The sequence below is a fragment of the Hoplias malabaricus genome, chromosome Y (assembly GCF_029633855.1).
Source record: "Hoplias malabaricus isolate fHopMal1 chromosome Y, fHopMal1.hap1, whole genome shotgun sequence".
In the NCBI taxonomy this organism is placed as follows: domain Eukaryota; kingdom Metazoa; phylum Chordata; class Actinopteri; order Characiformes; family Erythrinidae; genus Hoplias; species Hoplias malabaricus.
In genome coordinates this window covers 61,420,840-61,437,692 of record NC_089820.1, presented here as the reverse complement: position 1 = coordinate 61,437,692, position 16,853 = coordinate 61,420,840, and the positions used below count along the sequence as shown (strand labels likewise).

At 44.6% G+C, this 16,853-nt stretch overlaps 1 protein-coding gene across 2 annotated transcripts in view; it reads left to right on the top strand.

Moving 5' to 3' along the window:
- LOC136678167 (sickle tail protein-like) overlaps positions 1-12,362 on the top strand; it is a 54,146-nt gene extending 41,784 nt beyond the window's left edge. The window contains exons 12-19 of one of the 2 annotated variants that reach the window (XM_066656093.1): positions 639-1,059; positions 1,733-1,919; positions 2,370-2,617; positions 3,963-4,109; positions 5,918-6,031; positions 7,178-7,237; positions 7,336-7,437; positions 9,427-12,362. In XM_066656093.1, the coding sequence (XP_066512190.1) occupies positions 639-1,059; positions 1,733-1,919; positions 2,370-2,617; positions 3,963-4,109; positions 5,918-6,031; positions 7,178-7,237; positions 7,336-7,437; positions 9,427-9,564 (1,417 nt within the window). In that variant the 3' untranslated portion in view covers positions 9,565-12,362. Of the gene's footprint in view, positions 1-638; positions 1,060-1,732; positions 1,920-2,369; positions 2,618-3,962; positions 4,110-5,917; positions 6,032-7,177; positions 7,238-7,335; positions 8,956-9,426 lie in introns of both variants that reach the window. The other variant, XM_066656092.1, reaches the window with a different exon arrangement.
- The last annotated feature ends 4,491 nt before the right edge of the window (positions 12,363-16,853 follow it).

Here is a 16,853-nt window from a genome sequence, read left to right as displayed (position 1 = left end):
AAAACGCTACCCAGTCAATATTAGCAGCAGTTAGAAGCAGTATTAGCAGGACACTAGCCAACAGGCAACAACAAAGATTATATGCTCTCTTGCCCAAACAGGAGCAAAGAAACCAAGCCCTCCCTGTCAATAGTCACAATAGCCATTAGCCAAACAGCAGCAGAGGAGGCTAACATTCAACACTTGGATATATTTCTTAAAAGTTACAAAATGAAAATAAACGACCGGGAAAAAAAATCAGGTGATTACTAAACGGCTAAATAGTCTACAAAGTGGATGCTAAGCAGTTGCTAAGAATGAGATATTTCTTTATATGATAAATAAGTAAATAAATAAGTTGGCTAAGCTTTTGCTAGTGGAGGCTATGTTATTACAAGTGGTTGCTAAGGTGTTCCATTTGATTGCTAATTTACCATACTAATTCTGCACTTAGAATCTCTCTCTCTCTCTCTCTCTCTCTCTCTCTCTCTCTCTCTCTCTCTCTCTCTCAGAGCGTGTCAAACTAGTTTCAGAGTGTTCACTTTCCTACTCACAACACACTAAATCTCAGCTTACTGTAAAAGCCATATATAAACACATACAGAAAGCTCTAAATCCAGACTTTCTGAGCACTACTTTGAAAGTGTCTGTTTTTGCAGGGGTGCTACAGAGGGTCACCTCAACACTGACCCAATGCCCATGAAGCCTGAGGAGCCTGATTCCTCATCCCAGGACTCTCCAACCCCTCAGCCTCGTGGGTCTTGCGCTGAGCACACTCCCTCATCTCCAGGGCTGGTGCAGCGTGTTCAAAGTGCACCAGTCAATCTGCAGCCCTGCCAGTTATCCACTGCACTATCCCACCACTCCAGCCCCCCATTGACATCCACTCACAACCGGGACACACCCACTATCGCCATGGTGAGCCCCCGCAGCCGGGAGCACAGCCCTGCCCTCCAGAAGAAAAGCATCATCAACAACTGCACCCCCAGCCCCACTACTGTCACCTCCATCACCTCTGTGGAAACCACCACCACACCTCCAACACGGCACAAGGAAAACACAGCAGCGAATAATGACAAGGTATTAATGACTATATATAATTATTCACCCTGTTCTTCAATGGTCAGGACGTCCAAAGACCACCACAGAGCAGGTATGAATTGGGTGGTGGATCACTTTTAGCGCTGCAGTGATGCTGACATGGTGGTGGTGTGTTAGCGTGTATTGGGCTGGTATGAGTGGATCAGACACAGCAGCTGCTGCTGGAGTTTTTAAACACTGACTGTCCACTCTGTGTTGATCGTCCTCTAGTCCTTCATCAGTGGACACCACCCACAGGATTCTGTTGACTGTATATTTTGGGTCGGTGGACTATTCTCAGTAACACTGAGGGGTTTAAACCTCAGTTTTCTAGCAGCACTGCTGTGTCTGATCCACTCATACCATCACAGCACAGACTAACACACCACTACATCAGTGTCACTGTCGCGCTGAGAATTATCCACCACCCAAATCATACCTGGTCCTGTGGGGGTCCTGACCATTGAAAAGCAGGGTGAAGTGGAGATAATAGAGTACATTCTTTATGTATATTTGTTTGCGTGTGGCCCTGTGAAGGACTGGCGCCCCCTCCAGGGTGTATTCCCACCTTGCGCCCAATGATTCCAGGTAGGCTCTGGACCCACCGCGACCCTGAACTGGATAAGGGTTACAGATAATGAATGAATGAATGGTTGTGTGTGTGTGTTTTAAGCTGCAGCTGGAGGAGGCAGCAGGGTCTGAGATGGAGAGAATACTGCAGCAAGCTCAGGCCAATCTCATGAAGGCCATCCCTGACCTGGAAGTGACTGTTCAGCAGGACATCAGCATTTCAAACCCTCCAACAAACGAAACTTTGCCAGACGAAGTGGACTGTCCTCAGCTTCCAGTTCCAGCTCCAGGTACATCCACCTCAGTGATACAGCAACTACTGAGGTCAACTACTGAGAGAACCCATTAAAGGTGGTAGTACTACTTAAAGGGGCAATAAACGATTTTTACCAGTAACTATAGATACTATAACAAATTTTACCAGCAAGACATATATATGAAAGGAAATTCACCAGTTTATGACTGATTTCAGGACAGTGCTCTAAAAGTGAGTTACACTCTGCAACTCTAGGGGGAGCCCAGGAGCAAACATAGCAAAATTTACCTAGTGTTCCTTTACGAGAGAAAAGGAACTGTGCATTTTCTATGCATTTAACGTATATATTAATGTTTAATATCTATGTGATTTGTACATTTTTTAAAGGTCATATGGAGACAGTAAACATTATCCCCCGTGAGTTAATATATTTAGCTTTTGAGCATTCTTTGATCTTCAGTTCTGTTCATGCATCTGCACACAGAGGTCACAGCACCAGCTGAACCTGTAGCAGAAAAACCAGTCCAGCTCAGCGCTGAGAGGCTTCACAAGGCTCCGGTGGAGAAACCACACAGAGCCAGTGTTGACAAAGCCAAACCCAGCTCAGACACAGCCGGCAAATCTCCCCCTCCACCCCCACCCCGCAGATTCTACCCTCAGGCCACCGGGCTCACAACCGGACGATCTGGAGAGGTCATCTATACCAGTCGCAAAGAACCCACCCCTCCTCAGGTACGCACAAGCTCATGCGTGTGTTTTACACCCAGTTCCGCAGCATTCCCAAACACACGTCTCACACACACTCTCTCAGTGTTATTACTGTGAACCATTCAGCCAGATCCTCACCAATTACAACATATAACCTCAGCCTTGTAATCCCTCCGTAATTCCTGTACAAGGGTGTGCCACTCTCACTAATACACTCTAAAAAGAGATGTGTTGAAAAAAACACATACCTGTTCCACCCATTATAACAGCTTATATCAAACGCTATCCTGTATAACAACACTGTGTGTGTTTAAATGAGAAAGAATGTGATGTTTTTAACACATCTGTTTTGAGAGTGGAAGGATGGCCATTTCATTCATTCATTCATTATCTGTAATCGCTTACAGTTCAGGTTTGCGGTGCAATCATTGGGTGCAGTGCAGGAACACACCCTGAACACATCCTTAATAGGGCAATTCACACACTTTTGAGTCACCAATCCACCTACCAACTTGTGTTTTTGGAGCATGGGAGGAAACCGGAGCACCCCGAGGAAACCCACGTGTACACAGAGAGAACACACCACACTCCTCACAGACAGTCACCCGGAGGAAACCCACGCAGACACAGGGAGAACACACACCACACTCCTCACAGACAGTCACCCGGAGGAAACCCACGCAGACACAGAGAGAACACACCACACTCCTCACAGACAGTCACCCGGAGGAAACCCACGCAGACACAGGGAGAACACACCACACTCCTCACAGACAGTCACCCGGAGGAAACCCACGCAGACACAGGGAGAACAGACCACACTCCTCACAGACAGTCACCCGGAGGAAACCCACGCAGACACAGGGAGAACACACCACACTCCTCACAGACAGTCACCCGGAGGAAACCCACGCAGACACAGGGAGAACAGACCACACTCCTCACAGACAGTCACCCGGAGGAAATCCACGCAGACACAGAGAGAACACACCACACTCCTCACAGACAGTCACCCGGAGGAAACCCACGCAAACACAGAGAGAACACACCACACTCCTCACAGACAGTCACCCGGAGGAAACCCACGCAGACACAGAGAGAACACACCACACTCCTCACAGACAGTCACCCGGAGGAAACCCACGCAGACACAGGGAGAACACACCACACCAGATTTGCCTCCGTTATCCAGTAGTTTATCCTCATCTTTTTGCCCAGCACCTGTTCTGAGTGTCAGACTGATGCCAATCTCTTGTAGTGATTGGTGAATAGTGTGCCTTGTGTATGGAATTCCAGCTGCCTGTGTTTTTGAAGGGTCAATGTTGTTGGCTGAGGGTCTGTCATGCTTTTTTTTTTTTTTTTGCCACAGGAATCAGAGGAGGGGGCCATTCAGCCCAAACCCCAGAGAGTTCCCCCAGAGGTCAAACCCAAACCCCAACCCCCTCCACCCATCAACACCTCTGCTGCTCCGGATGAAGAGGAGAATGATGAAGATAAGATCATAGCAGAGCTGCAGGTGGGTAACACCCCACTCTAATACACATACAATACGACTACATACTGACACAGACCAATAGATCAGTTTACTACAAAAACTACCACAATATTTTAGAAAGTTAATTACTATTAGACATTTGTTTATAAAGTGCAGCTCTCGTTCCTAAATGAAGTATCTTATGATCCATAAAGTGGGTCTCCATAGTCACACAGTGATAAGAGCAGATGTTTTCAAATGATTATGGATGAGAATTAAAACAGCGAGGGAAAACACCACCATGTGCAGGAAAACAGGGGCAGGGCCGAGGTGATTTTGGAACAAACACAAACGCCCTACGTCACTGTACAGCCTCATATAGTCACACCCAGGCTGACAGTTCATACAAACAACTGTCTGCCTGCCACCATCATCTGAAACCCAGCTTCTGCTTAGTGTTGTGTGCTCTGCCCTCTAGTGGTGTCACACAGCACCTGAATCTCTGCAGTTTGGCGATAGGGACAGAAGCAAGTGGTAATGGGCTTCGACAATGTTTTATATTTATTACATTGTTAAAGCAGATGTATAATAACATGAATTAGATGTAAACAGACAGTGGTCTGATTTCAAATGTACCAATCTAGAGAAGATTACCAAGTCTGAATTATTCACATTAGTGGTGAAACCATTGAGACAAATGCCTCAGAAATTTCCATAGTATCCTTGAGTTTTCACAGTTCTGGAACAACGTACACAAGTCATATCACAGCATATTCAAACATATGATATAGATTTCCTACAGAAAGCGTTATGGAGGACAAAACATTGACATTAAATAATATCTGAATATGTGTAGATATTGGCACGGTGGCGCAGCAGGTTAGTGTCACAGTCATACAGCTCCAGAGGCCTGGAGGTTGTGGGTTCGATTCCCGCTCCGGGTGACTGTCTGTGAGGAGTGTGGTGTGTTCTCTCTGTGTCTGTGTGGGTTTCCTCCGGGTGACTGTCTGTGAGGAGTGTGGTGTGTTCTCCCTGTGTCTGCGTGGGTTTCCTCCGGGTGACTGTCTGTGAGGAGTGTGGTGTGTTCTCCCTGTGTCTGCGTGGGTTTCCTCCGGGTGCTCCGGTTTCCTCCCACAGTCCAAAAACACACGTTGGTAGGTGGATTGGCGACTCAAAAGTGTCCGTGTGTGTGTGTTGCCCTGTGAAGGACTGGTGCCCCCTCCAGGGTGTATTCCTGCCTTGCGCCCAATGATTCCAGGTAGGTTCTGGACCCACTGCGACCCTGAACTGGATAAGGGTTACAGAGAATGAATGAATGAATATGTGTCTTTATGCTGCTATATTTATATGTTTATATTGTTTATATATGTATTTCCAAATATCTACATTTATTTATGAACATATCTCTATATGTTAATTGGGTGGGTGGCCCTGTATGTAATATTATATACTTCATACTGCATCTATTTATTTATACTTATGTCATTTGTTCTGTCCTTCATAGAAAACCAGCTTAAACGTTAAAATGGTGATTGATGACTACAAACTGCACAGTGTTTTATGACATTTTCATACTTCATACTTCACACAGGTTGTTGTTGCTTTAAGACTTTAAGATGAGTTCATGACAGTTTACACTTAGAGGCAATGTTAACCCTGATTCGACACCCAGATTCCCTGACTTACACTGGATTAGGCTCTTCTTTAACTGGCTGCGACATCAACAACTTTCTAAATTCCATCGTCTTGTTATAGATAAGGTTCAGACCACTCATGCACCATGATAGAAAAAAAGCACATCAACTCTGATAGTTCTATTCCTGGTCTAATCTGAATGCACTGTGATCCAGGTGTTTGAGAAGTGCCCGGTTAAAGAATTAGAGCCCAGATATGTGGTTGATCTGACCACCCACGAGCTCCCAGACACCGAGGCGGCCTTCTCTCTCTCCTCATACGATCCCAAGGTAACAGACACGGTGCAGCGCTACCTGGCGTCAACCTGCTTTAATGCCACTATCCCACAAGGGCGCTTCCTTCCGCCCTTTTAACTGCTGTTACTAACATCCAACCTCCATTTGGTTTTCCACGGCTGAGCGGCTGCAGTGCTTTAGAGACCTGAGTGTGTGTCTAACCTTGCTTTCATACATTTTTGCTATTGCAATCCAAATTAGGCTGATGTTTGAGGCGAGACGGGATGGTGTACAGAGAACAGGGAGGGTGCTGTTGGATGGGGTTGCAATGAAGAATGACAAAGGCTATGCACTACAATGAATTTTAAATAATTGCATGAACGTGAAGTGGGTTTCCAGGTTAAATATAGCACATTGTAAAAAAAAATTTATTTTGACTTTTGCTCTGTCTTTTTATTATAATGTGTCAAACGGGGCCTGGAAGGTTAAAGTTTAAATATTTAAATATTTTTGATAATTATGGGAAAAGCGAAATACTCTATATTCTAAAGCTTATTGTTGTTATGTTGATATAAAGCATGTTGATTTTTCAAAACTTTGTTCATATCTCTGTTCATTCAATGGCTCTTACCTGCACCTACCTAATCCCAAACTCTAGGTCCTCCGGGAACACTGGTTCACTACATTTTCTAACGTGCAACATTTAATTTTCCTACACTAAATGTAATGCCTTGCATGAGATCATTCAACTCTTGAACTTCCAGCTTTTTTGTTAAAGGAACACTAGGTACAATTTTTAACTTAAAATTACAGCTTCAAAATGATTGTGATGCTCCACCGACCTGTAACAGGGAGGAAAGGGCCACTGTCATTTCCACTCCGGGCTCAGCACTGCAGAAACCGCACTATGTAGCGTTTGGAGAAGAGTGGGGAAACCAACCCTTCACCTTCCGTACCCCTAGATTTCAGGACAGTGCTGGAAAAACTAATTACTTTCTGCAAATGTAGAGGGAGCCCAGGAGCAAAAATACCAAACCTGACGTAGTGTTCCTATAAACATATGAAAATTAATTGTGAATAAATTGGATTAAATGTAAATAAACTGTAAATAACTGTAGATGAATCGTATATCTGTGACACTGAATTATTTCAAGCATTTGAGGTGATGCATATACTCATGATTTCCCTTAACGATATTAGAACACAACTCACCATTCTGAAGATGAAAAGCACTCCCCCAATGCTTCAGCCGGATCTGGGGTAAAATATTTTAAATCCTTCATTTGTCATTATTTGTTCCTTTGTCTGATTAGATTGAGTTGAATTCTATTAACCAAAGCAATCCCTCTTTTTACCAGGTCATATATTACATCACTGGCACAGCAAAGGCACCCGGCAACAATCTCCCTAAAGAACCCGAAGTCCCGAACGAGTCCAAGGAAGGAATCGTTTCTTCTAAGGTGGCAAATCTGAACGCTTCTGACATTTCAGAGCGGCCAAGCATACTAACATCATACGAGTTAACTTTAGAAGCTCAGAAATCAGTGGAGGAATGCCAGAAGGATTCCACTGGTATTCAGCAGATACCTGTAAGTCCCTCTGAGCTGCTGAAAGATCCCCGTAAAGCTGAAGATGATACAGTGGTTGTTTCGAAAAGACAGTCCGCTGAGAGTGTCCCAAAAATGTCAGAAAAGCAAGTGATTTCGACTTCAGAAAGCCTGATCATTGTCACAGAGGCATCTTCTAGTGTTGGGTCTGTGGTGCAGACACCAGTGGTGTCTGAAGCCAAAGTGTCAGGTTTTTCAGGAGATAACGGGCACCAGGAGAACGAGCAGCAAGTGGTCATGAGGTCGTCCAGAGGAAGGGCCAGGTACACAGAGGACGCCAGCTTGAGCCCTGACCTTCCTGGGGAGGAGGCTCCACCACCACCTCCACCTGATAACATCGCCTTCATGATTACCAAAACCAAAGTGAAGGCCCTGTCTAATGGAGAATACCAGCAGCTGGTCAGCTCCAAGGGCCAAGATGTGGAAACCGTTAAAGTGGGGACGGACACAACGGCTTCCACTCCAGAGGATGGTGGGTTCAATAAGAAACCTGTCATCATTCTCTTCGAGGAGCCTATGGACATCCGTCAGGCGTACAAGCGTCTCTCCACCATCTTTGAGTGTGAGGAGGAGCTGGACAAGATGCTTGCAGAGGAAACCATCGATGAGGAGACAGAGGAAGAAGATGCCTGCTCGCAGGGGACCAGGCAGGAAATGACCAAGACTGGGGGCACCAATGAGTGCAGACCTGATGGTAAAAGCACTGGTGATAACGGTCAACACCAGAACTCCCCAGAATGCTCTTCCCCAGAGTCTGAAGATGGATCCAAAGTAGATCTGCTTGGAGACTCGAAGCAAGAGGGCAAAAAGAAATTCAAATTCAAGTTTCCCAAGAAGCAGCTAGCAGCTATAGGCCAGGCTCTCCGCACCGGCACAAAAACAGGCAAAAAAACCCTCCAGGTAGTGGTGTACGAGGATGAAGAAGAAGCAGATGGTACGGTGAAGCAAGCAAGAGAAGCCAAAAGGTTTGAGATCAAATCCCAGGTAGAATCAGTCAATTCTCCCGGTCCGTTAACTTCCACAAGCACCACTGTGTCACCAAACACTGTCAGTCCTCTACCCTCTAAAGGAAGGAGTAACGAGATCTGTAAAACCACATACAAAACCTTAGACAGCTTAGAGGAGACCATTAAGCAACTAGAGACCACCATCAGCGACATGGACCCTGCGCTGTCTCCTGAAGCTTCGCGTAAAGAATTGAAGACCAAGAGAATCTCTGCTCAAACGGTGCAAGGAGAAGCGATTCCCTCAAAGAGACCGACTCCACAGGTACCAAAACCCCAAAAGTCCCTGCAGCGGAAGAAACCCAAAGGGCAGTCCGCCTCTCGACCCTCTTCTTCCAGCTCCTCCAGCTCCAGTGGCACTAAACAGGTCTCTCCCTTCAGCTCCTCTCCACTCCTGCTGGTGCCTTGGGTTTGGCTCTGAGGGTTTGCTACTCTAACCACTGACCTTAATCCGTCATGAATCGTGAATGTCTTGTAGGTGCCTGTGGGGGAATCTCGCAGTGGGGAACCCTCTCTGCTTGGTCCTGTGTGTGATTTCTTTCAATCGCCATGGTTTGTGGAGTTGAGGTGTCTTAACGGACTTGCTGTCCTTGTCTGTAGCACTCGGCTTTGGCTGCAAGTCTGAAGGGGTGAAGGTTTTTCCTGTGTCAGAAATGACTTGCTCTGATCCTTATTTGATTAATGATTTTACCGTGCATGCCTATTGTTGGGGAAAATGTTGGGTTCCTTTGAGCATGTTTGGCTTCATGTTTCTGGGTCCAAGTACCTCGTCTCAAACTCTCAAACCGTTGAGTTGGTCTGCCTTCATCTTATTTATGCTTTCCTTTCTTTTCTGCAGAACACCGGAGGCTCTCCTTCCTCGAGTCGAATTTCCTCGCCTAGATCCCGCCAGCAAGCAGGGAGTGCGGAGAAACCCAGCAAATCCCAAAAGATCCAGGACTCCCAGAGGCAGTTCCGACAGGTAGTTTTACTGTAGGGCAGCCAGTGTGAGAGACTCCCATTCTCATGGCCTAAAGATGCAGACACGTGATGTCCCATGGCAACTTGTGACTGTGAACCCGTGACTGTTTTTAGTTTGAGTGGAGTGGACCTGCGTGGATCAGCTGTGATGTCTCGTTTTCCTCCATCTCTCTGATTACAACTCTACCCCTAAGCATCTCACTTTAAACTCCCACCATTCCCATCAGTTACCAGTGTTGAAATGGATTTTTTGAAGTGTTATGCTGTTCCTTTTCTTGCCTTGAAGTGTAAACCATGCGATTTTTATTTGCATTCATTTCTCCATAGTATTTTTTTGTTGATATAATTGTTGTAACTAAGTGCAGGTTTCTAAACTTTCCTGCTTTTGTGTCTCCATTCCTTGCTTGACACTGCATGTCTTCCGGCGTCTCTGTTCGCAGGCCAACGGGGGCGCTATCGCAGCTCGCGGGAGTAGTAAATATGCTTTCCTTGCTTTGCCTGCTTCTAAGATCCCAGCCTTTTGTCCTAGCTCGGGAAAAAGCAGCTCTGCATCCGCTCCCATTTCAAACACGTCTAAACCTTCTAATCACCCCTCTCTCAGCTCCAAATCCTCCATCCCGTGTCTTAGTTTGAGCCGGATGACCCCACCCTCTAACGAGTCCTTGCGAGTGCCTGGCTCCTCGCAGCCGGCCCAAGGATACGGGCTCTCGCACTCTGCCCAAACCCACTCCGCTGCTCAATCCAGCTCCTACTCATCCTCTTAGTCTTCCTCCTCTCACTGCTCCTCTTCCTCTGTGTCTCCCACCTCTACCTCGTCTTCCTCGTCACCCTCTTCCCCATCCCTACTCTCCCCAACTGCCGTGAGCCAGGCCGGCAGACCACCTCACATCCCTGGCTTCAGCAGCCCAAGACCACAGACTGCCACCAGCACCACCAGCAGCAACCTGCCTACTACGACACCAGCGCCAAGCTCAAAGGACACGGCATGAGCCTCCCATTACTTTCTACCCTCTCTAGATGTTTCTGAGTGCCCAGTTTGGGGTGTGTCATCCGTCATGGAGTACGTTGCCTGTCAAAAGTTTGGTGACACCAGGCCTTCTCATGGAGCGTTAACGTAAGAAACTGAACAGTTGTATGTGTGAGGGGTTCATCAGTCAGTGCTACTCTTCCAGGTATATTTCCTTAGCCTCATGTGTGTTCCTTGGTATGAAGAATAGTTTTTGCCTAAATAATTAATCAACAGTTTTGAAATTCAGGGGAATAAAAGGTGCCTTTAACTCAGCTGTAGATTTAAGTCTCCTTAAGTGTACTATTCACAAAAAAAGCCGTCATTTATCGTTATAATGTTTTAATCTGCCTTTAATATATATGTTAGGTGTACAAATCAGTTTTAAAGCTGTGTTAAAGTGTGTGTGTTTGTTTGTTTGTGTGTGTGTTTGTTTGTTTGTGTGTGTGTTTTTGTGTGTGTGTGTGTGTGCATAATGTTTAATTGTTTAGTATTAAAAATACCTCATTTTATCAAAGAAATAAAATAACAATTTAAACTTAAATAAAAAAAAGAGAAGAATTTATTCGTCACTGCATTCGTTATGAGTCCCAACAGGAAAAAGAGCTGCAAAAGCACGTGCATTGATTTGTTCTGTTCTTGGGGATCTTTCTGGATCCAGACGTATGTGAGGTTTGGTTTAGAAGGTTTAAAGATGGTGATGTCAGTGTTAGTCGTCGTGAACTTCACACGTACTTAATTGTTGTTGTTTTTTGTTTGTTTGTACCATAAAATGATAAAAGAGCAGGAGAATGTTTACGTTTTTTGAATTACAATTACGTTACATAAAAAAACAACATATTTATTTGTACACCTAATAAGTCATAGACCAAATCATATATAAAATTAATTTGAACAAAAATTTGGTGTCCACAAACTATAGAAAGGCGCTGTATGTGGCTCTGACTGAAGGCGACTCAGGTCTACAGCTGAGTGTAAGGCAGTGGGTTTGCAGTCTTCCTCTCAGTGTTGTGTTTGTGCACTCCTGGATTTATTAGCTCACTTTTACTCGCTTGCAGCATAACAGCAAGATATTACTCTAGATCTAGCGCTAGATACGGTGCTTCTGAATAACACTTATTTTTAAACGTGAGGTGCAGTTTGAATTGATTTATTTTTGATAGATGTGAGAATAATTATGTCATTTACACACACTGACTATATTCATGTGTACAAACAAATATTTTTGAAAAAGAAAAATAGATGAATAAAATATATTTGCATCTATTTTAAGTTGCCGAGTAGATGTCTACCATAGAGTACATGTGTTTATATAAATTAAAGAAAGTTTATGAACTGCCTGTTTATAAAAGGCTTTGAGGTGTTTTTTTTTTTTTTTTTTTGCTTGGGTTTCAGAGCAAAGCTGGTTTAAAACTAACAAACACACACACGGGTCAATCCTGAGGCCCGCTTTTGTTTGAAGTGTTTCACTTTAATACCAAAGTTGTTGTTTATCAAGAGTCTAAACCTGGAGTAGAGTGAGTGTGATGTTTGACAGTGATATCTCCATTAGCTTTAATAGAAACTGTTGCATTGTGATGAAAAATAAGCCTACAATGGTGGATTTGTGTAATTAGAGGCATATTTGCTTGCATCTGGCCAAAGTTTATTCCTATGCATGCCTTTTCATCATAGAGACTATCATGTTTGCACAAAGTAAATGCTGTAAATATTTTTCTCTGTTTTTGTAAAACTGTATAACATTGTACAAAAGCCCTGGTGAGAAGCCTGTCAAATGGTGTTTATGGAATAAAGGGCTGTCTGCTTTAGCACTGATTCCTGGAAGTGAACATTTCTTTGCGTCATTCATTTCATCAGACAAAAGAAGGCATAATCAATAAGGTGTTCATAGAAAGGAGCTCAAGGCTACACTGAGTCTGAAAACACTGTAACTGACTGTTAGTTTTATATATGTATGTATCTATGTTTGAGCCAGCTGTTCCTGAAGGGCCCAACAGAGGGCAGCACTTACTAACAGTAGTGATGATAAACACTGTGTGGGGATCTTGGAAATGGCTAATATATAATATATATAATTACGTGAAATAAAATGTCTTAATCTAGGTTTTATTTTACTGACTCTACACTAAATGAAACTATGTTGGAAATAAGCATTTATTTGTAATTTCTCAAAGTTTCTTCCACAAGTAAATACTGTCTTTTAATGTAAATAAGTAGCTAGCGCACACTACTAGCCTGTTAAAAGTGAAGTGTATTATATTCACAAATGACTTGCAATTTTAACTGCAACCACAAAATGACTCTTTTTCCATGTTTCTGTTGTTATTATTATTATTATTATTACTACTACTACTACTTGGCCAAAGGCTATTTGGGCCTATGCTAATGTATCTGTTTGGAAACAGTTTGCTAATGTGGCAAATGCGTCAGTTGGTGATTGTTTGAAAAGCTTTAACACATGACCACAGCCCAGTGCTGTATTTACCATTTAAATTCACCCCCCACAGCTTTAAGATACCGTGACCAATCCAAACATTTAACTCTGGAAAGCCCTGGAACAGCACCAAAGCCTTCGTTAGCGCCACAGCAAGAGAGAGGCTTTAGCAGAGGCCTTTCACTTTTTCAGATTTTTTTAACTAACAATTTGTAGAGACTGTATTGAGATATCAGAAAGTACACCGCAGTGTCTTAAACAAAAGTCTTTAAAAATGGGTTTAAAGGCTGTTTTAAGAAATGAGTCTGTGCCCTTTAGCAGTTCACTCATCTACCCAGACACAAAAGCAATTACCATCTGATTGATGTAAGTCTCTTATACCTTTTTAAATGTATACGGACAGCAAATTCCCTTTGAGACAAATGATTGGCACATCTATTAATTTAGGTTTCTCTGCATCAGGTATTAGCTTTTCCTTTCCTCTCACGACGGGCTCGATTTAGTTTTACATAATTCAATTAATTGCTTATATGTATGTACTTCATTAACATTGGTTCGGAAATATTCTGACGAAACCAAAATGCAGGACTTTTGAGAACACGTCCGTCATATTCAGTTTTATACACAATCAAAGTTGATTTAGATAAAGAGTCAATGTTTGTATTTTTAATCCTTGCATTTCAATCAATTACTGCTGTCATTCACTGATGATACAGTCATCAGTGATTTTAATCGTTATGAAATAATTCTAAACAACTGGGCCCTGTCCACCCATCGCACTGCTGTCATCGTTAATTCTCCCCTCACAAAATTAGTAATTAGCCAGCTCCTTAATGAGAGCTAATTAGCTCATATGCAAATGTAAGAATCAGGGAATCCCAAAGCATTGTTCTTTCTAATTAGCATGTAATTTGTATATTATAGTACATTTACCACTAAGAAGTTAAGAGTCCAAACGCTGCAATGCTACTGAGAGGGAGGGAAAAAAAAAAGCGGTAATTAAAACACACATCCTTTCAGCGTTTAAGGTTAATTACGGTGTCTCCTGATGTTTTATTGCAGCATCAACAGCACAAATCTTCGAGGACATCCACAAACCAACAAGGAACTTGTGCACGTTAATCAAAGATCTGGTCTATAATTTGCATTTTTAATTGCAATTAAGCAGCATGTCAATTAGGTGACAATTAGGTATGAATCTGCTAGAGCTGCAGAAAACGAATGATACACGACGCTGGACTATTCTTACTTCACTGTGGATGTAAACACTACCCTGGACAGTGTGAAATGACAGCATTTTGCTTGTATTACTTTATGTTGGTCTCATTAAATATTTTCTTATGACAGATTCTACAGTGACTAAATAAAGAGGTATATTTTATATGAGACATCAGAATTAAGAGCACTATTTGGAGGGTTTATTTTTCAGACATGTAATTCATTTGTGTTGTAAATAAAAGGGCAAAAAGAGGTCAGCGAGAGGTCTTGACCCTACATAGAAAAGGTATGAGACGATATAATTACAAAATGATTCGTATTATTGTATTTTAGAAATGACATTCACTGTTAAAAGTCACATTTCTTTATCATAAATTCATTCATTATCTGTAACCCTTATCCAGTTCAGTGTCACGGTGGGTCCAGAGCCTACCTGGAATCATTGGGCGCAAGGCAGGAATACACCCTGGAGGGGGCACCAGTCCTTCACAGCGCAACACACACACACACACACACATTCACACCTAATGACACTTTTTGAGTCGCCAATCCACCTACCACGGTGTGCTTTTTGGACTGTGGGAGGAAACCAGAGCACCCGGAGGAAACCCACGCAGACACAGGGAGAACACACCACACTCCTCACAGACAGTCACCCGGAGGAAACCCACGCAGACACAGGGAGAACACACCACACTCCTCACAGACAGTCACCTGGAGGAAACCCACGCAGACACAGGGAGAACACACCACACTCCTCACAGACAGTCACCTGGAGGAAACCCACGCAGACACAGAGAGAACACACCACACTCCTCACAGACAGTCACCCGGAGGAAACCCACACAGACACAGGGAGAACACACCACACTCCTCACAAACAGTCACCCGGAGGAAACCCACGCAGACACAGGGAGAACACACCACACTCCTCACAGACAGTCACCTGGAGGAAACCCACGCAGACACAGGGAGAACACACCACACTCCTCACAGACAGTCACCCGGAAGAAAACCCATGCAGACACAGGGAGAACACACCACAGTCACCCGGAGGAAACCCACGCAGACACAGGGAGAACACACCACACTCCTCACAGACAGTCACCCGGAGGAAACCCACGCAGACACAGGCAGAACACACCACACTCCTCACAGACAGTCACCCGGAGGAAACCCACGCAGACACAGGGAGAACACACCACACTCCTCACAGTCACCCGGAGGAAACCCACGCAGACACAGGGAGAACACACCACACTCCTCACAGACAGTCACCTGGAGGAAACCCACGCAGACACAGAGAGAACACACCACACTCCTCGCAGACAGTCACCCGGAGGAAACCCACACAGACACAGGGAGAACACACCACACTCCTCACAAACAGTCACCCGGAGGAAACCCACGCAGACACAGGGAGAACACACCACACTCCTCACAGACAGTCACCTGGAGGAAACCCACGCAGACACAGGGAGAACACACCACACTCCTCACATACAGTCACCCGGAAGAAAACCCACGCAGACACAGGGAGAACACACCACAGTCACCCGGAGGAAACCCATGCAGACACAGAGAGAACACACCACACTCCTCACAGACAGTCACCCGGAGGAAACCCACGCAGACACAGAGATAACACACCACACTCCTCACAAACAGTCACCCGGAGGAAACCCACGCAGACACAGGGAGAACACACCACACTCCTCACAGACAGTCACCCGGAGGAAACCCACGCAGACACAGGCAGAACACACCACACTCCTCACAGACAGTCACCCGGAGGAAACCCACGCAGACACAGGGAGAACACACCACACTCCTCACAAACAGTCACCCGGAGGAAACCCACGCAGACACAGGGAGAACACACCACACTCCTCACAGACAGTCACCCGGAGGAAACCCACGCAGACACAGGCAGAACACACCACACTCCTCACAGACAGTCACCCGGAGGAAACCCACGCAGACACAGGGAGAACACACCACACTCCTCACAAACAGTCACCCGGAGGAATCCCACGCAGACACAGGGAGAACACACCACACTCCTCACAGACAGTCACCTGGAGCGGAAATCAAACCCACAACCTCCAGGCCCCTGGAGCTGTGCGACTGCGACACTAACCTGCTGCGCCACCATGCCGCTAAATTCATTATAACGTATATAAAAAAAAGTATTCAGGGAAATGTGTACTTCACAAGGGTCGTTGCTTGATACCAATTTATTCACTCAGAGGCAACCTTTCAGAATTTCTGTTTTTGAAAACAATGGCTTGTTTTTAAGTGAAAAATACACTTCCACCTGGTAATGAGCGATGTTTGATTGTAGATATAGAATAAAATATAATAACTAATTGATTTAGTTGTGAACCACGGTTGCCGTGCCATAAACCACTCACAGCCATTGTATTTACTATCCACAAGCACCAGTGAACACAAGTTTATATTTAACGTCGTAGGACCATTTCGCATCAAGCGATGCTGATTGAATCCGTTTGAATTGGGCGGGGGTGGGGTTCTTTTAAGAGCGGATCGATGCCTCAGCGAGACGATGGCTTCTCCAATAGCATTTCTGGTACATGACCTTGGCTGGGAGAGTTTTAATTTTTCTGTTTTTGGAGGGCACTGGCAG